This window comes from Muntiacus reevesi, chromosome 1, assembly GCF_963930625.1.
Source record: "Muntiacus reevesi chromosome 1, mMunRee1.1, whole genome shotgun sequence".
NCBI lineage: Eukaryota > Metazoa > Chordata > Mammalia > Artiodactyla > Cervidae > Muntiacus > Muntiacus reevesi.
Window position 1 is genome coordinate 170,878,590 of NC_089249.1, and position 27,735 is coordinate 170,906,324.

At 47.9% G+C, this 27,735-nt stretch overlaps 1 protein-coding gene across 1 annotated transcript in view; it reads left to right on the forward strand.

Moving 5' to 3' along the window:
- Positions 1–27,422, forward strand: part of EFHD1 (EF-hand domain family member D1) — a 45,067-nt gene extending 17,645 nt beyond the window's left edge. The window contains exons 2-4 of the mRNA XM_065916876.1: positions 8,566–8,713; positions 16,341–16,475; positions 26,142–27,422. Of these exons, the coding sequence (XP_065772948.1) occupies positions 8,566–8,713; positions 16,341–16,475; positions 26,142–26,276 (418 nt within the window). The 3' untranslated portion in view covers positions 26,277–27,422. The remainder of the gene's footprint in view (positions 1–8,565; positions 8,714–16,340; positions 16,476–26,141) is intronic.
- The last annotated feature ends 313 nt before the right edge of the window (positions 27,423–27,735 follow it).

Here is a 27,735-nt window from a genome sequence, read left to right on the forward strand (position 1 = left end):
CTGGGGGAACTGACTCCTTGGAAAAGACCCTAATGCTGGGAAAGATTGAAGGCGGGAGGAGAAGGGGGCAACAGAGGATGAGATGGCTGGATGGTATCACCAACTCAATGGCCATGAGTTTGAGCAAACTCTGGGAGTTGGTGATGGACAGGGAGGCCTGGCGTGCTGCAGTTCATGAGGTCGCAAAGAGTCGGACATGACTGAGCGACCGAACTGAACTGACCTGGGGGAGGGGGCTGAGCTCATCTGGGTAGACACAGTTGGGACACCCACAGGCCCTGGGAAGGCCACCTGCTTCGGGCATGGTCTGGTACAGTGCCCTTCTCCTACCTGAAAGAGCCTGGGCAGCAGGGGGGGACCTTGTGAAAATGTAGGTTCTGATTTAGCAGGTCTGGGGAGCTACAGGAAATTCTGCATCTTGGATAATCCTGGGTCACTGGTCTGGGGACCACACTTTGAGTGGCCAGAGCCTGAAGAGGCAGCGCGTGATTCCCATACCAGGACTTTCTAGGGGAAAGCCGGCTGTTCCAAGCTCCTGGTGCCTTGAGGCCTAGGCACCCTTCCCCCAACATTAAGAGTAAGGCATTTTCTGGGGCGCTGCCATTTCCTGAGAACTCTCTACCCCCTGGGGATCCCCGGGTGGTTTCTGATGGCCAAGCCCCAGGCAGACAAAGGCTGGCCAGTTTCTTTCTTCGCTGATAGCAGGATTATTCTGGGGAGGTGAAACCCAAGAAAACCCAGGGGCTCTGCACAGTGGCGCCCAGAAAGCAAGCCATTCATGGACCAGCGCAGGGTGGACGCTGGAAACTGGCCCCTGCCCCCTTGCCTCTGTCCTTTGCTGGGGGGCCTTTGGCAGGATGAGATTTAGGGCTCACTTGGGTCCCTTTGGCCAGGCTGGGGGCTTTCCCAGGTCACAGGCCCAGTTTGGGCGCCTCAGACCATCCTGCTTCACTCCACCCTCTTCCACCAGCCAGTGATGGCCCCAGTCAGAGTCAGGAAGCCCTCAAGTGAGCCCTTGGAAGGCAGATCTGATGCTGTCACTCAGGACAGGCTGGTTGATGAGTTACTCTGTAAGGGCTTCTTGGAAATTCAGCCCAAGGGGCCACAGCAGGCTGCGGACTATGGTTTCTTCCAGAATGCTCAAGGCGGCAGATGCTGTTTAAGGCCAGTGGTGTGGGTACCTCTTCAATAGCAGCCCTGGAAGTTGTCTGCTTCCTCTTCATGGCTGCGGACAGGTCCTACTTTTAAATATAGCTCCCTCCCATTGCACGCTTACCAGGTACCGGGGCCAGAGCTGGTGGGTTATCTTTTTTTGGCCCCTCAACAGCTCTGCACAGCACAGACAGCTCAGTGACAGTCTGCAGCGGGCTTGCAGCCTGTCTCTCCCAAGTGAATGGCAAGGCTGGGACTGCACCCAGGCCTGTGTCTGCAGGGTCATGTGCACCTCTGATGGGACTGGAATCTCCCCCCTAACAGATCCTGGAGAATAGCAAGAGGAAGGGAATGTGGATCTTTCAAAGCAAAAGCAAGGAAAAAAGCTCACCAATCCAGAAGAGGGCTAGAAGGAAGCCCTAGGAGACAAACAAGGTTGGGGCGGGGCGAGGGGTGTCTTGGGACCATGAGTGGCTTTTCTTTTTAATATCCTAGACTGCCTTTAAGAGGGAAAATGTGGGTTAAAATTTAAATTATAGGGGGGAAAAACTGGTGTATGGAGCTAAGATGTTGGTAGAGGAGGAGTCAAGGACTTAAGGGGATGCCAATGAGCCTACAAGCATTTGAAATAGTACATAAACTGTGGAGGGGCGAGGAAAGGAAATATTTGGATGCTTTGAAAATATTTAGATGCAGTTCAAGCCAGTCTTGTAGGGAGAAGGAAAACCCCACATGTGAGGACTCAGCAACGTGGCTCCTGTTATCTCTGCCGACGCCATCAGACACGAATTGTAAAACATCTAACTTGCACAGTTAACTAGTGGTCTGTTTGTTGGAATATCATGTATGCACTCTGTCACCACCTGTCAAGGGGGGTGACTAATTACCACCTCAAAGCCCTGCTAAATTAAATAAGGTGATTTAGCACAGTGCCTGGCACGTAGGAAGTGCTCAATAAAGAGTAAACGCAGGCGTCTATTATTAATTCTTTATAGGATTGTTGAAAGGGTTTGTATATGAGACAATGTGTGGGGAGCTGCAAAGCTGACCAGTGGTAGTTACTAGGTGCTTTGAACCCCATTGTCTGCGCTGACCACAGACGGTCATCGGATGTTTTGAGAGGAGCAGATAAAACCGTGAGATGATGAGGGGGCACCTGGGAGGGTTTTCCTGCCGGCCTTGCAAATGCAGGCCCTGGAGGAGGTGGCTGTGGACCAACCCTCAGAGACGGTCACTTTAAAGGGAGAAGGGTGTGCTTCAGGCCTACGAATCCCAGTTCCAAGGGGAGGGCGGGGACACTGCTAATGTGGTCTCTTTCTAGCCTGGCCGGGACCTAACGATGGTGCTTGGCTGGTGCTTCAGGCAGGAACAAAGGGACGCAGTCTTTGCTGGGTCCCTGGGCGTGGAGGCACTGGCTGGCTCGTGAGCCCTGTCTTCCCTGGCCCTCTTCCCTCGGAGACGTCCCCTCTCTGTCCACACACGGGCGTTATTCCTGGGCCAAGCCGGCCTTCTGGCCGAATGGTGGACCCTTTCCTCCATCTGGGATTTGTCCCCTCACCGAGGTGGTGGGCTTCTGCCCCCACTGTGGTCAACCCCCAATTTCCTGCCTGTTTAAAGAAATGTGAATTCCTTTCACTTGTTGCCCAGCCTTCACCAAGGCCGTTTCTCACACATTTGCCCTTTGTTCTTAGGCCTGGAAAGTATTTCAGGCTTGAGGGCTTAAGAGAAGTTTTCCAACCTCTCATGGCCCTTCTCGGTCAGAACCCCGGGGAAATGCAGGGATAGGGTCTCCAAGCCCCTCGCGGCCTGTGGGCCCAGCCTGGCCGCCCTCCCGGCTGGGGAGCCTGAGCTGGCTGTGGGCTCAGGTGATGGGGAGTGTCCTGCCAGGTGAGGACACACTCCCGCCTTGTTCCCTGACCTTCTCTTATCTCATCCCAGCTCATCTCCTGTCCCCGAGGCCTCCTCCCTTGTCCTCGCCCTTGAGCGTGTCAGCTGTTTTCGTCTTCCCTTCATTTCCCTCCCTTTCTTCTCTGCGTTCGGACCCCAGCCCTCTGCCTCTGCCCCGGAAGATTGTATCTTGGAGGCATCCCCTCTTCGTGGCTTCTGCCTCCTCTGCAGACCTCGTTGGGGCTTGCACCGAGTGCTGAGCAGAGGGCAGGGAACGCCCGTCCACACTCGGCCTGGAGGGGAGAGCACAGGGGCCGTTCACCTGGCCGCCTTCCTGAGGGAGCGTTGCCCTGAGAAGCTGTTTCCCCAAGTGTTTTCCTTGGAACGATTGCCTTGAGGAGCCTCCCCCCAGTGGAAAGTCCCTGAGTGCAGAGGATTGTGTGGCCCAAGCGCTGTTTCCCTCGGACACATGACCCTATGGAAGGCTTTGGAAAGTTCCACACTAGAGAAGCCTGTTTACTTGGAGCAGGACTCGCTGTAACAGAGACCGTCCCTCCGGCCTGTTTGTAAGAGCTCTTCTCACCTCAGGTCGTGGGTTAGCTGTTTTTGCCAGAAAGGTCTTCCTTGTTGTTCAGTCGCTAGGTCATCTCCGACTCTCTTTGCGACCCCGTGGACTGCAGCCTGCCACCCTCAGAGACGGTCTTCCATGGGTCGGGAAGATCCCCTGGAGGAGGGCCTGGCAACCCACTCCAGTGTTCTTGCCTGGAGAATCCCATGGACAGAGGAGCCTGGCGGGCTACAGTCCGTAGGGTCTCAAAGAGTCGGACACAAGTGAAGTGAGTTAGCACGCATGCTAACAATAATAAACAGTAACTCCCCATTCCCCGCTCTCTCCGCCACCATTCTCCTTTCTGTCTGTGAATCTGACTATTCTCGGAATGTCAGATGGGTGGAATCATGCAAATTTGTCCTTTCACCTCTGATTTACTTACTTTGCATCATGTCTTTAAGGTTCATTCATCCTGTGACGGGGCCACTCTTCGTTGTGGTGTGTGGGCTTCTCACTGCGGTGGCTTCTCTTGTTGCGAAGCATGGACTCTAGGCGCGTGGGCTTCAGTAGATGCGGCTCCCGGGCTCGAGAGCCCAGGCTCAGTCATTGTGGTGTGCGGGCTTAGTTGCTCCCCATGTGGGATCTTTTCCCAGATCAGGGATTGAATGCGTGTCTCCTGCCTGGGCAGGCGGATTTACCACTGATCCAGCTGGGAGGCCCTGCCCCAGCAAATTTGACAGTCAGCACTCCTAGGTGGCCTACCTACACCTACCTAACAGGCAAGCCACTGAATTGCATGGGCATCTACCCTGTTTATCTTTCCCTCCAGAAGCCTGATAGAGGGCCTTGCTGATTCTGACAGAGTCAGTCCTGGTGTTCTGGTGGACCTGCTTGACACTCTTGTTTTAAAAACAAATAAGCCTGTGACCCAGCAGTTCTGCTCTGGGATATTGACCCAAGGGAAATGAAGGCGTATGTCCATACAAAAACTTGGACAGAAGTGTTCATAGCAGCATTATTCATCATAGCAAGAAGTGGAAACAATTCAAATGTCTCTCAGCTGAAGAATGGATAAACAAAATATGGTATATTTATACAATAGAGTATTATTCAGCGATAAATAACTAGAATAAAATAGTGATTGATGTGTGCTACAACATGGGTGGACCTTGAAAACATTACCCTAAGTGATGGAAGCCAGACCCAAAAAGTCACATATAGTATGATTCCATTTATATGAAATGCTGAGAATAGGCAAATACACAGAGACAGAAAGCAAGCTGGTAGTTGCTAGAAATTGAGAAGAGGGGCTGGAGAATGATTGCTACAGGGCATGGAGTTCTTTTCGGGGTGATGAAAATGTTGAGGAGTTATTGATAAGTAGTGATGATGGTTCCACAACATTGTGAGAATGCTAAAAACCACTGAGGTGTGCAATCTAAACTGAGCCACCATAGCTCAGCTGGTAGAGACTCCGCCTGCAATGCAGGAGACCCCAGTTCGATTCCTGGGGTGGGAAGATCTGCTGGAGAAGGGGTAGGCTACCCACTCCAGTATTCTTGGGCTTCCCTGGTAACTCAACTGGTAAAGAACCCGCCTGCAATGCGGAAGGCCTGGGTTCAATCCCTAGGTTCAGAAGATTCCCTGGAGAAGGGAAAGTCTACCCACTCCAGAATTCTGGCCTGGAGAATTCCATGGACTGTATAGTCGATGGGATCGCAAAGAGTCAGACACAGCTGAGCGACTTTCACTTCCACTGCAATTTAAAAGAGTGAATTTTGTGGTATATAAATTGTATCTCAATAAAGCCGCTATTTTCAATGTTCGAGTTCTTTTTAAAAATTCTGTATTTATTTATTTGTGACTGCTCTGGGTCTTCATTGCTGTGCTCGGGCTTTCTCTAGTTGTGGCAAGCAGGGGCTACTGGCGCTCAGGCTTCAGGAGTTGTGGTACACGGGCTTAGTTGCTCCGAGGCATGTGGGATCTTCCTGAACCAGGGATTGAACCTGTGTCTTCTGCACTGGCAGGCAGATTCTTAACCACTGGACCACCAGGGAAGAATGATAAAGCTATTACTATTATTTTTTTTTTTTTAAGTTAAAAACCAAGAAAATAAGGGCAATCCCTGAATCACTTTTAGGGAATCCCTGACAATCACTGCTTCCTCGTTTAAGTGCTCACAAACCATCTGTTGATAATACTAGATCCTGAGCTAGTCCATCTGTGATTTATAAACTCTGCCTGCTTCCTGGAAACCCTGGCACACCTGGAAACCGCACTGGAACACCTGTCTTGTCCTTCAGGGTTCTTGAAGCCCACCAAGAACTTCCAGGCGACTCATCTGTGAACTTTAGCATCTTGCAATGTGATCCTTCCAGCCAAGAAGGTGGTGGGAGTCCAGGGGAGCTGCCTGGAGGAGGTGGCATCTGCTGAGGAACGGAGGGCAGACAGTACTGTCAGAGATCAGAGGAAGGGGGGCAGCTCCTTGGCTCCAGGGGATAGGAAAGGCCACCGAGGAGGACGGGGTGGGGGTATGTTGTGGGTGGGAGGGATGGCATGAGCTGGCCACTGTGGCTGGAACACAGCATGCTGGGCAGTACTAGGCTTCATCTCCAGCAAGACCACGTGGGCCTCAAAATACCACCAGCCCACACGGTTAGATTTCTGGACGCCCACAGGCTACGTTGCTTGGCTGGGGGTGTGGTGTGGTTCCCAACAATGGTGGTTTCTTTTGTGGAATTGAGGGTGGGCAGGACAGACAGTCAAGAAGTCTGTTTTTTTGTTTGTTCATTCAAGCATTTAATTTTTTTTAACTGTGGTAAAATATACATAATGTTTACCGTCTTAACCATTTAAGTGTTGAGATCACCATATGTTCACATTGTCATGTAACCATCACCACCTTCCATTTCCAGGACCTTTCCCTCATCCCAAACTGAAACTCTAAACCATGAAACAGTAACTCCCACCCCCTTCCCCTGGTCGCTAGTAGCTACTCTAGGAATTCTGGAAATCTCATATAAGTGGAATTATGCAGGTTTGTCTTTTTGTGTCTGGTTTATTTCAGCCTTAGCATAATGTTCTCAAGTTTCATCCGTGTTGTAGCATGTATTCAGTTCAGTTGCTCAGCCGTGTCCGACTCTTATTGACCCCATGGACTGCAGCACACCAGACTTCCGTGTCTACCACCAACTCCTGGAACTTGCTCAAACTCATGTCCATCGAGTCAGTGATACCATCCAACCATCTCATCCTCTCTTGTCCCCTTCTCCTCCTGCCTTCAATCTTTTACAGCATCAAGGTCTTTTCCAAAGAGTCAGCTCTTCGCATCAGGTGGCCAAAGTACTGCAGCTTCAGCTTCAACATCAGTCCTTCCAATGAATATTTAGGGTTGATTTCCTTAAGGATGGACTGGTTTGATCTCTGTGCAGTCCAAGGGACTCTCATGAATCTTCTCCAACACCACCTTTCAAAAGCATTAATTCTTCTGCACTCAGCTTTCTTTATGGTCCAACTCTCATATCCATACTACTGGAAAAACCATGGCTTTGACTGTATGGATCTTTGTCAGCAATGTATAGAATTTCATTTTAAAAATAATTTTATGTATTTATTTTTGACCTCACTGGGTCTTTGTTGCTACAAGGGCTTTCCCTAGTTGCAACCCGTGGGCTTCTCATCGCAGTGGCTTCTCTTGATGCAGAGCCCAGGCTCTTCAGTGCTCAGGCTTTAGTAGTTGCTGCCCGTGGGCTCAGTAGTTGTGGCTCTGGGGCTCAATTACTCTGCATCATGTGCAATCTTCCTGGACCAGGGATCAAACCCATGTTCCCTGCATTGTCATGTGGATTCTTACTCACTTCACCACCAGGGAAGATCAGAATTTCATTTTTGAAATGGAGAATAATATGCTATTGCGTGAATATATAATATCCCATTGTATGGATATACCTCAGTTTGCTTATCTGTTCATCCATCAGGGGATTCTGGGGTTGTTCCCACCTTTGGACTGTTCTGAATGGATTTGATTTTAAAGCATGATGTTCATACCGTAGCAACAAGGGATCTCTGGGGAGTGGAGAATAGGATGGATTTGCTGGGAGAAGAGCCAGAGAGTCTGTGAGAAGCTCCATAATAGCCCAAGTGTGTAGAGAAGGATGCTGGGGGTGGGGCTGGGTGGAGTGGCTGGGGCAGAAGAACAGAGGGTGAGGAAGGCTCCCATGGGGCTGACCCAGGCTCCCGGGAGTACAGGGCAGGGCCAGGATCCCTGCCGTGGGGAGGCTGGGGTTGTTTCTGGCTGGGGGGCTGGGGGCACCGTCAGCAGAAGTGCTGGCTCTGTGTCGAAACTTGGCCAGGAGCATTGTGCCGAGTCCCGGCTCACCTGTGACATCAGGGCGTGGCCATTCAGACCTGAGGACTGGATATCTGGGAGCTGGAGGGCGAAGCGTGAAACCAGAGTGCCAGGTCGAGAAAGCAGCTTCCAGAGACAGGAGACCTGCGGAAGAGAGGAGGAGTGGGTGGAAATGGCGTGACGGGGACCCCGGGACTGGTGACTGAAGGAAGCTTCCAGAACCGTCAGTGTAATAGAGTGGGTGCATAGGGTGCCTCGTGGCAGCCCTTCCGTTGTCCAGTGTTAGGAGGTTCCGTGGATGTTTGTTGACCAAAACAGGGAAAAATAAAGGTAAGCAGGCATGTTTTTCATCCTCAGGAAACTTACAGCCTAGTTAAGGCATTAACAGATCTGAAAACACTCCTGGAGTGCAAGGCCCACTTTGAGTCGGATCCTGCAGAGGGGTGTTAGAGGAGAGGCAGGGGACCCTTCCAACGCGGTGACCCTGGTGGTCACTGCAAGGCAGGAGTTGTTTAAGTCGTTTTTCAGTAACTAAGGCCAAAAGCATTTCGCATTTGGTGGATTAACAAGTGTCTTTTGGTCCTGGCCGTGGTCATTCCTCACCAGCATCCTGCATTTGACCCCACAGGTATGACGCTGGAAGGGATGGCTTCATTGACCTGATGGAGCTGAAGCTGATGATGGAGAAGCTGGGGGCCCCCCAGACCCACCTGGGCCTGAAGAGCATGATCAAGGAGGTGGATGAGGACTTTGATGGCAAACTCAGCTTCCGTGAGGTACCTGGGTCCTGTTGGCCCTGAGCCCCTGGATGGGGAGGGCCCCTGAGAGGACCCGCCGATTTACCATCCCCTGGACTACACAATGGCTTGGACCCCTCTAGAGAGCTGCTTGGATATTTAACCTGCAGTTCTGCTTTTTAACATATTTTTAAGGAACTAGTGAACCACAGTGCTGGCATGAGAAAATGCTCAGCAAGCAGTTTGAAAATCACTTTGGGTAGGATAGCCTCCTTTGGGTAAAATGGTAAGTATTGAGAAATCTGAAGGGATGTTCACCAAAACATTCATAGTGAATGTCTGTGGGTGTAAAGTTTTGGTGGTTTTTAGTTTTACACTTTAAAAATATATTTAAACTGTTAATTTTTATGTTGTTGTTGTTTAGTCGCTAAGTCCTGTCCGACTCTTTGCAAACCCATGGATTCTAGCCCGTCAGGCTCCTCTGTCCATGGGATTTCCCAGGCAAGAATGCTGGAATAAGTTGCCATTTCCTTCTCCAGGGCATCTTCCTGATCCAGGGATCGTACCCTCGTCTCCTGCTTCGTAGGTGGATTTTTTACCACTGAACCACATGGAAAGCCCACTAATTTTTATAATAAGCATTTTAAAGTAGTTTTTTTTTTTTTAAAGCAATTATACAAAGGGTCTTACTCTCTGCCCCTGAACCTTCCCCTCCAAACAAGTCCAGGATAGGTTTTTGGTCTTTGAAGCCCTGAAATTGTGGGCAAATTGTGTACATACAGATTTCTTCCTGGAAGAGTATGTAGAGATTCACCTGATCTCCAATGGGTGAAAACCTCAGCCATTTTTATTTTGGGGAATAAATCTCAGGGCCACTGGGTTTCTTCCACGGCAGGAATGCAGCTCCACAAGGAAGGGAATTGCATGTCTTGTGTGTTTGAGTTTTACTGAAAGGTTTTTAGATATATCTGTGACCTGGTATTAGAATAACTTTGGCGACACCGTCCAGGCTGAAGGTTTAGACACTAGCCCAGCTGCTGTGGTCTCGTTTTTAGTCGTGTCTCTTTTGGGACCCTCGGAAGCTGAAAGAAGAGAGGACAGTCCTTGTCTTCTGGTCTTTAACCTTGATTATTCCAGAAACAGTGGAGTGCTGGCATCCTGGTTTCTGAGGGTTAGAACTTTGGCCAAATACTGGTCTTCTGTCCAGGCTTGATAGGGCCTTTGGATGCTTTTCCTCGTGGGATGGGGGGTGGCTTCTCTCTGAAGCTGAGCTTGCAGCCATGAGTCCCTTCCCCAGCTAACCGTGCCTCTCACTGCTCACAGATCAACTTCAGAATCTCCCATCTCTTCCTTTCCTCAACTGGCTGATGTGGAGATAGATCATGGAAAACCTATGTTGGGTGTAACCCTCAGGATAATCTGCCAGACTTCTCATTTCAGAGCTAAGGAGCTAGAAGACCGAAAAGGTCAGCACTTGCCTGAAATCAGGTCCCGGCTCAGGGCTGGGCCTTGGAGACAGCCTGCCACCATCATTTACCACGTTCAACTTTGCAGCTGCCTCTCTGATTCCCTTGCCTCTCATTTGTATTACTACAAATTAATATAATAATAATAATAATAATATCAATCCTTTGTATTATTCACGCATCATGCTAGGCATTAGCTCTTTCTTTCCGATATCTCAAGTGGTAAAGAATCAGCCTGAAATGCAGGAGACGTGGGTTTGATCCCTGGGTCGGGAAGATACCCTAGAGGAGAAAATGGCAACCCACTCCAGGAATCTTGCCTGGGGGATCCCACGGACAGAGGAGCCTGGCAGGGTAGAGTCCATGGGGTCACAAAGAGCCGGACGTGACTGAGCACACATAAAAACAACAATAATCTGGGAACCCCTGGGATATAGAAAGTAAAGAATTTTGCCTTGGTGAAGCTTTGGAGGCACTGCTGGGGGAAGAACTTCTGTGGCAAAGTTTTAACCTCAGGGGAATGGAAATCGAGGGTGCTTAGACGTCTGTGCAAGTCGCCGATTGAAAATCCCTCCCCTCTGTTTTACCCAGGAACCTCCCACATGTGCCCCTCGCTGTCTCCAAGATGCTCAGTTAGCCTTGGGTTAGCTGCTGGTTTGGCCATTTCGATCAGAGGCTTGGACATTTCTAAAGGGTTTCGTTGTGGGTACTCAACCCACCTACAGGCCTTCAGCGGTGTTCACGTTCAGTCCTTTGTCAATTCAGAGCCCCACTGTGGCCCCATCTCTAGGAGTCATGCCCAGAGGTACAGATTTGGAAGTGTGGATGCGTTTGCCATTAACACTCCATAGCCCAACTTCCTGCTCTTAGGATTTCACTCTGCTGATATCCACCCATGTTGTAAGCCACCAGTGGGCTGATGCTGAGTGTGTGTGATGAAAAGAGGTGTACATTCCAACCTCCATCTTCCACACAGAGTGGCACAACTGGAACACATTATTTCTCAGCCTCAGTTTTTATGTCCTTAAAATAGGGCTGTTAACAGCTTTTTTGCTCAGGACTGTTTTGAGGACAAAGTTCTCTTTCTATGCCTCTATCAGTTAGAATGCTTGACTGTTAGTGATGGAAAGAGGATGCTAACTAATTTAAACAAGGAAAGAACAAGCGACTCTTGGTTCACATACCTAGGAGATGAAGAGGTAAAAGTGTTTTAGGCACAAGTAATCAGGGATTTTCTCTTGCTGTATCTTGACTGTGCTTTTTTCTACATCCTTTCTTTCCAAATAAGATGTTGTCCCTGGTGCCTGCCAAGATGGTTGCTGGCAGCTCCAGGCTACATTGTCCTAGGGGATGGAGGGCTACTTCATCCCAGAATCCATAGCACTCTCAGAAGAAGGCTCCTGATTGGCCCTCATAGGGGTATATGCCCACCTCCTGGGCCAATCACTGCATCCATGGTACTGTGATTGGTTAGATCCAGGTCATGTGCCACAGGGCTTCATAGTCAACAGCTCCACCACCATCATCACATGGCAGGAGCTGCTAGATAGACAAAATGGCTCATTTCTATGGTGCCTTCCTGACCTGACACTTAGTAGATGTAGTGAGTTTATATTCCCTTTATTTTTCTTTGAATTAACTTGACTGAAGTGAGTTACATCCAAAGAAAAGCCCTTTGATACAGAAAATATGTCTCCATTAAGCACCAGTTTGCTACTTTCCCCCAACGTTCAAGGGAATTGATCTTTCTTTTAAACCATTTCTTTTCCAATTATGAAAATAATATGTGCACATTTGGGGTATTTAACAAAATGGCACACATGGAGCCTTTAAAAATGATGATCTAGCACAGTGTTTGATGACCAGAGGACAAATGTTGACAGTGTGAGAAGCAGGAACAAAAGCAGATTTACAAACAGTGTGTAAAAGATAATTGTTTGCCTTTATAGTTTATGTACATGTACAGACAGGTAGGAGAAGTCACAGGATGCACTGGAGTTAGCAGTTCTATCTCCATAGCTCTAAAGATCTAGAATCGGATTCCAGGCACTCCCCACCTCAGTCTCCTTTGAAGGCAGACAGAGAGCCCTTAATATCTTCCTCCCTTTTGCTTATAGTCCTTACTAAAAGCATCTGTCTCAAAGAATTGCTCTAAGACCAGATGTGTGGTGGTTTTGTACAAAGGCTGGATAAGGGGTTTACTAGATTACCTGTCACTTCTGGGAACTGGGTGGCTTCCCAGATGGTGCAGTGGTAAAGAATCCACCTGCCAGTGTAGGAGACCCAGGTGGGAAGATTCCCCTGGAGGAAGGAGTGGCAACCCACTCCAGTATTCTTGCCGGGAAAATCCCATGGACGGGGGAGCCTGGCAGGTTACAGTCCATAGGGTCTCAAAGAGTCAGGCACAACTGATCACACATGCACATGCATGCACTGCATACACTGGAAACTGTAGGTCTTCTTCTCTCCTCCCGCGCTACCCTCCCTAAGAGGGTCCATGGCAGTCCTGGCTGTCCTGGGTTGCTGCCCTGTCTGTTTATGGTTGATTGGACTGTGGGTGGACCCCTGGCCAGACTAGGTCAATTGGATTCTGTATCTGGGAATTTGGGGCTGAAGTACGGCACAGTGGCTCTGCAGGTGGCTGTTCCTGCAAGGATAATTCAGTGTAGGGTGGCCATTTTCTACCATGTGGTCCAGACATGAGAGCTCGAGAGAGAATGTGACCTCCCTGTCTTGAATACATTGGCTCTCCCCATTCCAATCTTCATCCAGGCCACTGTATTTTGCCCTTGGCTTTTGAGATAGCCTCTTTGCATAATGAATACCTTCTTTTTGCTTAAGCCAACAAATGTGTTTCTGTCACTCGCCACCTAAGAGCTCTAACTAATGTGGGGAAGTGTTTGCATCACCAATCAGAGCCCCGGAGTTAAAAATTCCCTTAAATTCATCACAAGCATTTGCTAACTCATGTCTGAAACTGCTTTTTAGCTTTGTGAGTTCTCTCTGTTTCTTTGTTTTCTGCTTCTCCTTCCCTCCCCCCTCTTTGCTCAGAGTCACAGCTAGGACACTTTCCAATTCTCTACAACATACCAGTCTTTGTGGACTATAAATAGGAAGACAAACAAGGCTGGGCAGTTGGAGAAATTGTCATTCAGGGGTTGGTGATTGTGATACATTAAATGGGGAAGTCTGGCATGCTTTATGGAAGGCTGGAGATTTTCGAGTGGAGCTGGATCTTTTTTCTTTAACTGACTGGGGCAGGGAGACCCCTGAGTTACAGAGCTGCTGGTGGTCACCTGTGAGCTGGCAGAGTTAACAGTGAGCACACGTGGCTGGGATCCACTCAGGGGAAAGGACTGTTGAGGAACTTGAAGCCCTTCTGTTGTTGCTGTTGTTTAGTCATTCAGTCAAGTCTGACTCTCTGCAATCCCATGGACCCTAGCCCACCAAGCTCCTCTGTCCATGGGAAGTTCCAAGCAAGAATATTGGAGTGGGTTGCCATTTCTTGCTCCAGAGGATCTTCCCAAACCCTTCTGTAAACGCCAACATTGTCATCTCTGCTGCAGAGTAAGAAAAGTGAATTTCAGAGAAGAGACTCCCCAGCCCCAGGTCACTAGGATTGGTGCTAGGCTGGGGGCGGTGCTGTCTTTCCTAAGCTGCCTCCCTGGGAGGGAGAGACGACCTGTTTTGTGTCTCGTGGAGAATTGGGGAGGAGGGTGGCTTCTGTAACTAACGCTTTAAGGATGCGTAGGTGACCGAGAGCTGGTGGGGTAATTTACTCTTCCCCTCTGTCTGAGGCTCACGTATGCAGGGCTCTTAAGTCTCTTCTTTGAGAGCCCGCTCACCACCATCCCCTAGCCCCCGGGAGAACCTCTCCTCTTTCAACAGGCCTGACTTCCATGTCTTTTCTGGAGCTCTGAGAGTTTTTCTGGCTCTGAGAGTCTGCCGCAAACTGAGTCTTTGCCGGCCTCTAGTGAGAGAGTTTGAAGCTGCAGGTGGGTGACCGTGGCACTTCTGTCGAGCCAAGCTGACCACAGTGGCGGCCAGCTCCGTGAAGCTGAAAGTCCTGCAACATCTTGCTTCACCGGTTGCTTTGTTTTTGGCGAAGTCCACAGCGGAGTTAGGACCGTCAAAGCAAGAATGACAAAGAAGGACTTGTTGGCAAGGCGTTTTAGGGTGGTGATGGTGGAAGTTCGGACTTTCACTTAATGAAACAGGCTTCCCTCTAGGCGGTAAGAAACACTCAGGTTGGAATTTGGAAAAAGCGCATTGAGGTCGTCTTACCTCTTACTCTGCTTTACAAAATGCTCTTTCCTCTTGGGGAAGACAATCTTTAGAGGAAAATTGAAATTTCCCTTTAGGCATACATATTGTGTGTGTGTGTGTGCGCGTGCACTCTCAGATGCTGTCGTGTCTGACTCTTTAAAACCCCATGGACTGTAGCCCACCAGGCTCCTCTGTCCATGGATTTCTCCAGGCAAGAATACTGGAGTCAGTTGCCATTTCCTCCTCCAGGGCATCTTCCCAACCCAGGGACTGAACCCACGTCTCCTGCATTGGTAGGGGGATTCTTTACCACTGAGCCACCTGAGAAGATCTATTCTTATCAGATGGATAAATTAGGGAAGTTGGATAGAAGCTATTTGACAAATAAACTCACAAAAAAATTTTAAAGTAAAAAAAGTCATAAAACTGCCTTGGGGGTGATGGAAGGACATGCAAGGGGTGAAATAGAGCAAGGACGCTCTTTCAGGTTGACCTATTTGTTTATTTAAAAATGTATTCTCCAGAGTATTGTATGTATTGTGTTCTCTTAGTAGAGACTGACTTTAAAGACAAACTCATTCAGGTCACATTCTGAATCTTCAGGAAGACGATGGATTAGTCAATAAGTGGTGTGGGGATTACTGACTAACCATGTGGAAGAAAATAAGGTTAATAATCAACTTCACATGACAGATCAGAATAAATTTCAGAGATTAAATATTTACATGTGTTTTTTTTTTTTGAAAGAGTCCTAAAAGCTGTAGACAAAAACACAGGTGATTGTTTCTGTAACCTTGGTAGCAAGGAAGGATTTTCTAAGCATAACACTGGTGAGAGAAAAGCAAAGATTGATAGCTTTTGAAAAAAATTTTCACCATAAACAAAATTGAAAGGCAAATGACAGAGCTAAAGTAGAAAACACCAAGAAAGGTGAATAGTTTAACGTCAAAATGGTACACAAATGGGAAGTAGGAATGGTTTTTTTAAATGTCAGAAATATTAAGTTATTTAGTTTTAAAAGTAGTGCATACCGGTCTACTGGACTTTTTCTTTCATGACTGTTAAGTAGCTTGTTGCCAATTTTTTGCTTTCGCGGATAGAGCTTCTTCTTAAACCATTTTATGTAATGTTCTTATGCGATATAACGTTTATGTGCATGTTTTAAGGGATGGATTCCAAGAAGTGGAATTAATGATTGGAAGGGTGAAAGCATTTTATTTTTGGTAAATATTTCCAAAACGCCCTCCAAAAATTTTGATTCAGCTTACACTCTCATCAACATGAGGGTGTCCCTTCTCCTACATCCTTGTAGGAAGATGGGCCCTTTTTATAAAAAAAAAAAATTATACGTTTGTTTGTTTATTGGCTGCAGTGCGTCTTGATTGCTGCACGTGGGTTTTCTCTAATGTGGCCAGCGGGGGCCACTCTTTGTTGCTGTGCGCGGGCTTCTCATTGCCGTGGCTTCTTTTGTTGTGAAACACGGGCTCTAGGGCGAGCAGGCTTCAGCAGTTGTAACTCCTGGGCTCTTAGAGCGCAGGCTCAGTACTTGTGGGCCTAGTTGCTCCTTGGCATGTGGCATCTTTCCAGACCAGGATCAAGTCGGTGTCCCTTGCATCACAAGGCGGAGGCTCAACCTTTCACTGGACCAGCAGGGAAACCCCTTGTTTTGTTTTTTGACTGTGTCTCGAGGCATATGGGATCTCAGTTTCCCCGACCAGGGATCGAAGCCACATCTCCTGCAGTGGAAGCACGGAGTCTTAACCACTGGACTTCCAGGGAGTTTCCCCATGTTTTCAGTGTTGACGGTGTGATAAGGGACACGTGGACACCGTTTGTCATAGGCGTGGCTGTAGTGACTGCAGCTCGGGTCAGAGGCGACTGTTGTAAGTCTCTCGGTGACGTTGACTTTGACCCCTACCAACCTTCCCCTGCAGTTCCTGCTCATCTTCCACAAGGCCGCCGCGGGAGAACTGCAGGAGGACAGCGGGCTGATGGCGCTGGCGAAGCTCTCTGAGATCGATGTTGCCCTGAAGGGCGTCAAAGGTGCCAAGGACTTCTTTGAAGCCAAGGTAGGTGCCTCCTTCCTGCGTGGCACAGTCCATCTGTCCCTGCAGCCCGCCCAGACGAGCTCCCCGCCGGCGACCAGCTCATCAACTCCCCCAGGACAAGGGAAACGGCCATCGCCTGAGCGTGTGAGATTGTAGGGAAAGGAGAGTGTGTGTCTGTGTGCCATCTGACAATTAAAAACGAATGGGAAAATGGCCAAATGGCAAATGCGTTGGATCCTGGTTTCAGATTTTTTTTAAAATTTTTGATTGTGCTGGGTCTTCATTGCGCCTCGGGCTTTTCTCTGGTTGTGGTGTGCAGGTTCTCACTGCAGTTGCTTCTCTTGTGAGGAGCACAGGCTCTAGGGCACTCGGGTTTCAGGAGCTGCAGCACATGGCCTCAGTAGTTGTGGCTCCCATGTTTTCTAAATCTCAGGCTCAATAGTTGTGGTGCCTGAGCTTAATTGCTCAGCAGCACGTGGGATCTTCCCAGACCAGGGATCAAACCCATGTCTCCTGCACTGACAGGCGGATTCTTTACCACTGAGCCACCAAGGAAGCCCCTGATACAGATTCAAACAGGCTTGCGGGTGCAATGGTCCCAGACAACTCTGGAGTCAGACTTTCCTAGAGAATTCCTCTCTACCCCAAACCACACGGGTTATTTGAATGGCTACCTCCGTGTTTGCACCTTAGACACCTGTGTGTAAACAAGTGACTAACGGCTCCAAGGAGGCAGCCTCGTTGGCTTGCTCTGGATCAGAATTGTTGTGTGCAGCGTTGACGATGCCAGGGAGCCAGGAAGGATTCTGCAGCACGGGGTCTTGGAGCCCTTCTGGGTGCTTCTGTTCATTCATGAGTTCATACGGTCATTGAATGTTTCTGGAGATTTTATCTCAGGCTGGGTGCCGTCGTTTTCCTCTCCACAGAGCACACTGGCAGAAAGAGAGAACAGGACCACTCCAAATTTCCCTCTGCAATTGAGGGTGGGGCTGGGGGGGACGGGTGGGAGGGGTACTGTGGATAAGACCGCCTGGGTTCACCTTCTGCCTCCTCCACTTACCTGTCACCTCGGTGCCTCCGTTTCCTCATCTGTACCGTGGAGTTGATAATGAGATCGCCATGAGGGTGAAATGCTTTCTTGCGTCTGAAGCGTTTAGCAAGTGCCCGGCTCACTGACCACACTCCGTATATGATATGAGCTGTTGGGACTCCCTACAGCTCCAGCCAGGGGCCAGCCCCTTGGACTGGTTGCTTAGTCTTCTGATCCAGGGACCAAACTCACATCTACTGCACTGGCAGGCAGATTCTTTACCACTGGGCCACCATGGAAGCCCCACCTCTTGTGGAACTTTGGCTTATCCCAGGAGTTCCTTTGCCCAGAAACAGCATGTCCTGGGTGACACAGCCCAGTCTGTTCAGGCCTCAAAGCCCAGCACTCTCTCTCCACAGCCCTGTGATGCTGCGTGGAGACAAGAGTCCAGCATCTTTCTGCCAGGCAGACCCTTATCCATCGCGCCACCAATGAAGTCCCTGCCTCAAGGATTTTATCCTTCAGAGACACTTGTGCCAATGCACATAGATGTATAGACAAAGCTTTTCATACAGTGAGGTTGGTAATGGAGGAGAACTGAACGTAACAGAAATGTCTGTGACCCAGGAATTGAGTCCATTGTGGTTCACCCACACATTTACACATGCAACAGCTCTTGAAGAATGAGATGCAGTTGCATTTACGTTTGTCGCTGTTCAGTCCCTCAGTCGTGTCTGACTCTGCGATGCCGTGGACTGCAGCACGCCAGGATTCCCTGTCCTTCACCATCTCCTGGAAGTTGCTCAAACTCATGAACATTGAGTCGGTGATGCCATCCGACCATCCCGTCCTCTGTCATCCCCTTATGTGTGGGCAGATGTCCAAAGTGAATTAGGCAAAACAGTATGGTTGAAACCCAATTTTGTGAAATAGTAAATACAACCTGGACAGCTTTGTACCAAAGTATTAGTAATAGTGATGTCAGAGGGACTGACTTTTTGAAATAATTTTGTGAGGCTTTATGATGTGTGTGCATTATTTTTACAACCAGGAGAAAAGATGGAAAGAAAAACAATAAATTTTTTTGAACGTGCTCTGTTTATACGTCTGCCTCCTCACCCACAGACTCAAAGGCAGAGTAGGTGTGTTACCTGTGTAATTACAGTGCCTGGCTAATAATGGCCCTCAAGAAGTGTTGGCATGAATGATGAATGGAGGAAATCATTGCCCGAATTTGGGAGAAGGCCATAAAGGAGCTGACATTCGCAACAGATGTTAGAAGATGAATGGGGATTCACCTTGTAATCAGGGAGGAGAAGGCGTTCCTGCCGTGGGAACTCTGAGAGCAAGGCTGTGAGGCATGGGGTGGGGAGGGGCAGGGAGTGCTTGGAGGCTGGCCCCTGTCCGTACTCGACACAGCTGGACAGGAAGCTCTGGGCTCCCCCGAGGGTCAGGCTTTCCCCAGCCTGTGGATCACCAGAATTATCTGCTGACCGGCTTCCCAGGCCTCACCCAACTCTCCCCGGGCTCTGCGGGAGGATTCGGTGCATGGCCAGTCTTGGAGAGCATGGCCTTGCTCTGATCAGCCTTGGGTGCAATGGGGACAGACTTGCCTGGGGAGAGACTGGACTCAGGGAGGCTCCGTAGACACCTGGAGAAGAACTCCAATGAGGAGTGTGACGGTGGGCTGGGAAGGAGGTGGGGATGAATCCCAAACCCTCCAGAGCTCTCAATGTTGGGACTTCCCTGGTGGGCCTGTGGTTAAGCCTCTGTGCTCCCAGTGCAGGGGGCATGGGTTGGATCCCTGGTCAGGGAACTAAGATCCTGCATGCTGCACACTGCAGCAAAAAAAGAAAAAAAAAAAAACCAAACTCTGTGTTCACCACCATGTGATTGGAGGTGGAAAGTAAAAAGCTACAAGATTATTGGAGCTGTGGGGCCAGGGGTTGGTGATACTAAGAAAAATCAAAAGAGGACCCCTGTTCCTGAATGTGAATGGTTTAGGGAGGAAAAGTGATAAGCTGGGTTTGACTGTCAGGTCCGAGGTGACTTCAGGCAAGGGAAAGACCTGCTGCTTTATCTGAAGGCACACTGCTGTTCGCTACTAGCTTTTGCTCAGTCGTGTTGGACAGAACTTAGCCACACCCCATTAAATGGGAGACTCCAGAATGCCTTTTTTTTTTCCTGGGGATCCTGGTGCCCAGCTGCAATTCTGCTATTAAGGAAGACAGGCATACTAGATACTATAGTCATGGAATAATCTCTTCCACCTTGTCCATCCCTGAACTGACTCCTGACAAGGGCTGCAATATTGTTATTTTGATGGGCTCCTCTCCTTGAGCCCAGGGGTGAGGCCAGTCTTCCCTAAGCCCTTGGGCCATGTGCTAGGGAAGCATCTCATAGAAAGAAAGCGGGGGGCAGGGGAGGATGGATGTTTCATGGACAACCAGCCACACAGACCACAGGCACTAGCTTCACAGGATACAAACTGAAACCTGAAACTAGAGGGAATTGACCAAGGGCAGAACATCATGGCGACTAGAGTGGGAAAAGAAATAATCACAGATAGAAGGAAACTCTGGAGGAATGCTGATATGGAGGACAGGAGCAATTTCAAGAGGAGATTGAATCAGATGAGGTTGGGGCAGAGGTGTTGGGTTCAGCAAGTGGGTCAGTGGAGAATTTTGAGAGATGAGGGTCACTGTGGAGAGAGAACAGATTGTAATAGGGTAAGGGGTAGGTGGGAACTGGGGGAAAGGGCCCTGACAGCTGGCTTTTTTGTCTAGAAGGTTGGCAGAGGAGGCCTAGACAAAGTGGGGATGGTAGCTTAGGATCAGGAAAGAAATTTTTTTTTTTTAGCCTAGAGAAGATAGATGTCGGCATGTTTCTAGGTCACAAGGAAGTGATCCAGGAAGAGGAAAACATAAAGAGTGGAATGATTGACGGGACAAGTACTTGGAGATCATAGAATGGAGAGGAGAGGTGGACTTTTATAGTGGAGGAGAAGGACCTCAAGTAAAGTAATTGCACAGGTCCCCAACCTTCCTCTGACCTGGCTAGGAATGGGCAGGTGGGGTGATTAGCAAGCATGTGAGTGTTGATGGTGACCCTCTGCTGACCACTTCAGATTCACACAATCTTATCTTCATACAAGCTCTCTGCAGGTAGGTGTTATTGACCCACTTTGCCGATGAGGAGACTGAGGCTTAGACAGTGGTTTGTTGATCAATGTTTAACAACTGGCTCTCTGGTCAAAGTGTGTATTTTATACATGTATAAAATACACACACACACACACATATATATGGGCTTCCGTGATAGCTCAGTTGGTAAAGAATCCGCCTGCAATTCAGGAGACCCCGACTCGATTCCTGGGTTGGGAAGATCTGCTGGAGAAGGAATAGGTTGCCCACTCCAGTATTCTTGGGCTTCCCTTGTGACTCAGCTGGTAAAGAATTTGCCTGCAATGCGGGAGACCTGGATTCACTCCCTGGGTTGGGAAGATTCCCTGGAGATGGGAACTTATATATATAAGTTCTTATATATAAGAAGGCATATATATATATATATATGCCTGAGTTTATTATATATTTTGCTGATAAAAAGGATACATAACATGCAATGTACAAATAATAATATACACTATTTTTATTGTAGATTTCATATAGTCTTTTTAAAAAATGGCGATGGTTTAGTTGCTAAGTCATGTCTGACTCTGGTGACCCCATGGACTGGGAACCTACCAGGCTTCTCTGTCCATGGGATTCTCTAGGCAAGAATACTGGAGTGGGTTGCCATTTCCTTCTCCAGGCGATCTTCCCAACCCAGGAATTGAACCCGGGTCTCCTGTATTGCAGGCAGATTCTTTACTGACTGAGCTACAAGGGAAGTCCGAAGGGCAAAGTATTTTAAAAATACTTTTTAAATTTGTTGTGTTGTACCGGGTCTTCACTGTGGCATGGAAACTCTTAGTTGAAGAATGTGGGATCTATTTCCCTGACCAAGGATTGAACTCTGAGCATTGGGAGCTCAGAGGCTTAGTCACTGGGCTATCAGGGAAGTCCCCCTTATAGGCTATTGATTCTTAAAGAATAACTCCTTGATTTTTGCTGGACTCTTATGTCTGTAGGCAGTGTATGATTGTAACTGACAAAGGAATGTAGTTCCAACATGCGTGTTGGTTAGTATTTTGTTTAATTTATAAGAAAAAAGTGAAAAGACATGTGTCAGAACTTCATTCATTCCTCAATGATGTGAGCAACATCTTTGCTGAATTAGATAGTAGTTTTTAAATATTGGGAGAACAGTCTTTCCATTTTGGAGCTATTTATAATGTGAAGGCTGCAGACGCTGCACATGTTTACATTTAATCCACATTTTTTACATTTTTCCATCACTTTCTTAAGAAAAGATAGTCTAGACAGTCACTGAAACAATAATCAAACCCTTGTTTGTAGCATTGTTCTTCCAAGGTGTGAATACTCCTCCTGAGATTGCTTTCGAGCTACCAACAGGATGCCTTTGAACATGGAGTTGGGACAATTCATGGTACCAGGTCATCATACATGATTTCCACCTTAGAGATGTGACAGATGTAGATAATCTTGAGGACACAGATAGTAGTAAAATGTAGCACAATCACCAGAAAATGATGACTTTTAAGTATGTATTACCTTTGCTTATAATATAATTTTATTGTGAAAGTATATAAATCTAATTTTTAACAATGGCTATATTTAGCAACCAGCTCATAAAATTCCTGAAAATCAAACAATTGGCTTGCAAGCAAGTAGCAGCCGATACTCCTCTGGTCCCAGAGAGGTTCAATGAAGCACCCAGGATCTGCTTCCTACCCACCCTGAAACCCAGGGAAAGGGGGAGGGATGAAGAGGGTGGAGAGGAGTCCAGAGTGGACAGACCGAACTCCTCCGTGTTTTCTAAACAAGGGGGGAGGAGATGGACCACAGAGTGTCAGGGTCCCTGAAGACTGCCGTCATCTGGCTGACCACTGTGGGGAAAGAGCTGGGAGAAGGGCAGAGCCTCCAGCCCAAACTGGAAATCCTCACTCCCAGCGGGTCCTGGTGAGGCTTCTAAGAAAAACAGATTCTCAGCCTAGAAGCAGACAAAGCCCTTGGCCCAAGGGTGGCCGAAGTGTCTGGCAGAAGTGCAGGTCCTGCAGTCGGAGGTTATGTGACAGTTGCTGCTGTGAAGATTGTTCAGGCATCTGTTCTGGGTTAGAAAGTGAATAAAGGCGAGGCCCACATTAGGAAATAGGAGCTTGAACCCAGGTTGCAGGATTCTGCAACCATTAGGGATACTTGGGGGAGGGGCTGGGTAGTAGACAGTAAACTTCGACTTGGACATCTTGCCATATCAAGAAAGAGCAGTCTCTGAGGACTCGACAGAGGGAGCCAGGGGTGAGAACTGCTGGGTCAGAGCAGGGCCCCAAGGGCCTGAGAAATACCTTGGGGGAAGTTTGCAACACATAATTTCCTTGACCCTATCCCTAGGGAGTTGGATCCAGAAAGAGTAAAAACATAATACGTACTGCCAATTGATAATTTCATTGGTATTTTGTCTTCAGAAATGGACCCTTGTGAAGTAAGTACAGGGAGGATTTGAAAAGGGTATTATAATTTTTCACTGAAATATGAGATTCTGTATTGGACTACCATGGATGTGGTTTTCCCAGGTGGCACAGCAGTAAAGAATCTGCCTGCCAATGAAGGCGATGCAGATTCGATCCCTGGATCGGGGAGATCCCCTGGAGAAAGAAATGGCAACTCACTCCAGTATTCTCGCCTGGGAAATTCCATGGATAGAAGAGCCTGGTAGGGCAACAGTCCATGGGGTTGCAAAGAGTCGGACACAACTTAGCGACTAAATAAGAACCACGGATGTAATGAAATGAAAATCAGAATGGACTAAATAAAAAGCATTGTAGGGAATGGTAACTCTTAGCTGCAGCACTGCAGAGAAGTGAATGAGTGGACCAGGGGAAAGACTGATGAGACAACGAGACAAGGGATTTGCTGCTGCTGCTGCTAAGTCACTTCAGTCGTGTCCGACTCTGTGCGACTCCATAGACGGCAGCCCAACAGGCTCCCCCGTCCCTGGGATTCTCCAGGCAAGAACACTGGAGTGGGTTGCCATTTCCTTCTCCAGTGCATGAAAGTGAAAAGTGCAAGTGAAGTCGCTCAGTCGTGTCCGACTCTTAGCGGTCCCATAGACTGCAGCCTACCAGGCTCCTCTGTCCATGGGATTTTCCAGGCAAGAGTACTAGAGTGGGGTGCCATGGCCTTCTCCAGACAAGGGACCTAGTGACAGAAAAATCAAGGAGATGATGCCCACAGGTAGAAGTAATGAGAGATGATGATACATCAATTTAAAACCATTAAAGGCTCCATAAAGAAACTCATAGATACAGAAATCAGATTTGGTAACCAGAGGGGAAGGAAGTTGGGGGACAGATGGGAGAATGGATGAAGAGAGTCAGTTACGTGGTGATGGGTGGTAATGAGACTGATGGTGGTGATCACTTTGTAGGGTATACAGATGCTGAACTATAATGCTGTGTACCTGAAACTTACATAAAAGGTTATATCACATTCATTCTCTAAAGCCATCATGAATCTGATTACAAAATCAGATAAAAATAACACTAAACAAATTATATATCCACCTAATAAATATCGCTGTAAGAATCCTAAAACATTAAGAAATGGAATGCAATTATAATATTTGAGATTTATGTTAAGATGGCAGGGATAATTTTTAAAATATACTCATATCATAGGTAGGTTAAATTAGAAGAATGTGACCATTGCCATCAGATGTCTCAAGGGCATTTGGTGAAGTTTAATACACATTCATAATCACACCATTTGAAAATAAGAAAATATGCTCTTCAACATAAGAAGATTTGCTTTCTTTATAAATATTAGGGCATTCTATAAGGCAGTAATATTAACTAATGTATACAAGTGCAGGAATAAACAAACCAGTTAGTGGGATGGGGTAGAAAATAATAAAAGCAAATCTCCTTCATGTGGGAATTTAGTATATGGAAAAGATAATTTTCAAATCAGTGGGAAAATAATGGGCTATTCAGTAACAGGTGTTGAGACAATTGGCTCTCCACTTAGGAAAATGAAGTAACTCCCTCCACTAGGTTCCCTCACCAAAATAAATTGCAGGGGACTTCAAGAGCCAAACGGGAAAATGAAAACAAAAAAGTATGAGAAGAAATTACAGGAAAATGGATTTAGAACCAGGGTGGCATAGAAGAACTTCTTAAACATGATATAAAGTACAAAAGCTGGAAGGGAAATAAGTGAACTTTTTGATGATATCAAAATTTAAATGTTTGTATGACCTAAGGTACCTTGAAGTAAAAAGATAAACAAAAGACTGGAGGAAATTAATTGAAAAAATATATCTAAATTATGTAAAGAATTGCAAATTAAAGGGAAAAAAACACTAGCTGAATAGAAAAATGGGCAAAGAATATAAATGGGTAGCTTATCAAGAAAAGAAAGAAAGAAGGAAAGTGAAGTCTCTCAGTCGTGTCGGACTCTTTGCGACCCCATGGACTGTAGCCTACAAGGCTCCTCCATCCATGGAATTTTCCAGGCAAGAGTACTGGAGTGGTTGCCATTTTCTTCTCCAGTTTATCAAAGAAGAAATAAAAGAAGGTGCCAGTTTTTCTTCCACATCAGATTGGCAAACAGGAAAAAGGTTAATGATAAGCATTGGTAAGGTTATGGGGAAAGGAGCCTTGCATTTCATGATGGTGGGGTACAGATTGGAGCAGCTCTTTGGAGGGCGATCTAGCAATTTTTATTAAAAATAGTGTACACCTAAAGATGGGGTGTTCCTGGTGGCTCAGGGGTAAAGAATCTGCCTGCCAATGCAGGAGATAGGGGTTTGATTCCTGGGTGGGGAAGATCCCCTGGAGAAGGAAATGGCAACCCATTCCAGTGTTCTGGGCTGGAAATCCCATGAACAAAGGAGCCTGGCGGGCTACAGTCCATGGAGTCACAAAGACTCAGACATGACTTAGCGACCAAACAACACCACCTAAAAATATCCCTTTGCTGCAGGCAGATTGATGCAATCCCAGTCAAAATGCCCACAGGGAGCTCATTTTGTTCTTGACTTCCCCTAGAACTAAAGTATACCATTGTGAAATTAAAGGTGGAAAGTAAGTAGAAGTGGGCAATAGAAGTGGGTGTGGATATGAACGGTATCCCGGGACTTCCTTGGTGGTCCAGTGGCTAAGACTCCACGCAGGGGGTGCAGATTCGAACTCAGATGAGGGAACTAGATCCCACATGCTGCAATTAAAGACCCAGTACAGCTAAATAAATAAATATTAATTTTAAAAAGTATCATGAAAAAGCTAGAAAAAAAGAAAAAGCTCCTTTCAACAGATTGGAAGGAGCATGTGTAACACAGAAGCAAGTAAAATGATGATATCCTCGATGTTAGAAAGCAAACACGGGCAGGGAGCATTGGTTCAGGGGTCCTGCCTGCAGCGGGGCCGGGGTCCCAGGCCATGTGGCTGGAGACGGCCGAGTCCTGTTTGGTGGGCTGCTCCCGCTCCAGGCGTCTCTTTCGTCTCTCACTGTTGATCTGCCCTCACTGTTTCTCTGCAGGTCCAAGCCTTGTCCTGTGCCAGTAGGTTTGAAGCGGAGCTAAAAGCAGAGCAAGATGAGCGGAAGCGGGAGGAAGAGAAGAGGAAGGTCCGCCAAGCAGCCTTCCGGGACCTCAAGGCCGCTTTCAGTGCTTAGCGGGGCTGACCCTGACCTCTGAGCACCGCTGTGCCTCACAGATGCTCCGGGGAGAGCTGGCCAGGCACCCTCACCCCTGCTGACCCTTTGCCCCAACCAGCCTCCACACCCACCACCCAGTGCACACTCCTTGGCCTCGTGGGGTGGCGGGGGCGGCTCTCATACCCATTTGGGAACCCCTCCCAGAAGGTCCCACTGCCCGCTCGAGTCTCTCTCCTGCGTGCCTTCCTCCACCCTTCTCTGTAGCCGAACATGCCTCCACTTGGCAACCTCTGCTTGTTCCTGTCTCTTTCCCCCTTCCCCAACAAAGAGTGGTCTGCTGTGTTAATTCGTGCAGATACTGCTTTCCTTGGTGGTCCTCAGAGGAGAGAGTTGCGGGAGGCCAGTGATGTTAACAACATCCATTTCCCTGGGTCATCCTTTTCTGTGTCTCTCCTTTCTTTCCCATCCAGCCTCCTTGTTCTCATTCTTCGCCTGATCCTGCCAGATGCTCCTGCATCTTCTGTCCTTTGGTGATGGTGAGGTTTAAGGCAGGCCAGGTTGGACCTCAGCCTGGTCCCTCTCCAACAGTGGGCCACAGCATGCTGCTGAGGTGACAGCAAAGAGTGCAGAGACGGGGGATTCTGGTCCTCCCCATCGCCTTTCTCCTGTCCTTGGCGTTCCTCTTAGGTCCCTCCCTTTTCCTTCCCCTCTGCACTTCTCAGCCTTTCCCCCCTTCTCCTAAATACTGTGCTACTTAACCATAAGAATAAGAGAATGATTATAAATAATACTAATGAGTAGAAAAATTCTTATTAATTCTGACTTGATGCAAATTATATTACAGTAGACCCTTGCCGTCGCCGAGTAACAAATCCAGAGTCTTTCAGAATCTGAAAAGTTATGACCATCTTCACCATCTAGCCAGTTCCCAACATCTGCTCTAAGGTGTTCAAAATGAAGCTGTTCTTCAGCACAAATTTGTACATGTTATGAGTTCTTGGGATTGCTCCCAGACATCAGGGGTTTGTTGTACTTGATAAAATAATTTCTAACGTCATATTTATTTCTTCCCTTTTTTAACTGCTGTCTTTACAATGAAGAAAACATCTGCATTTTTACCTTACAGCTATTCTTTTTAAATAAATGGTGCAAGTGGGCTTAGCCATCACATCCACGTGCCTCTTGTCTTCTTTGAATTGGAGGAGAGGGGAGGATGTTTTCTGTGTGGGCCACTTCCAGCCCAGGCTCCTGTTTGACACGGAGTCCCTGAAATAGAGTTAGAAGTGGTCACTGTGGGACTTCCCTGGTGCCTCAGAGGTAAAGAATCCACCTGGCAAATGCAGGAGACATGGGTTCGATCCCTGATCCAGGAGGGAGCTAAGCTCCCTGGAGCATCTAAGCTCCTGCGCCACAACTACTGAGCGTGTGCTCTAGAGCCCTGGAGCTGGAGAGCCCGTGCTCTGCAACAAGAGAAGCC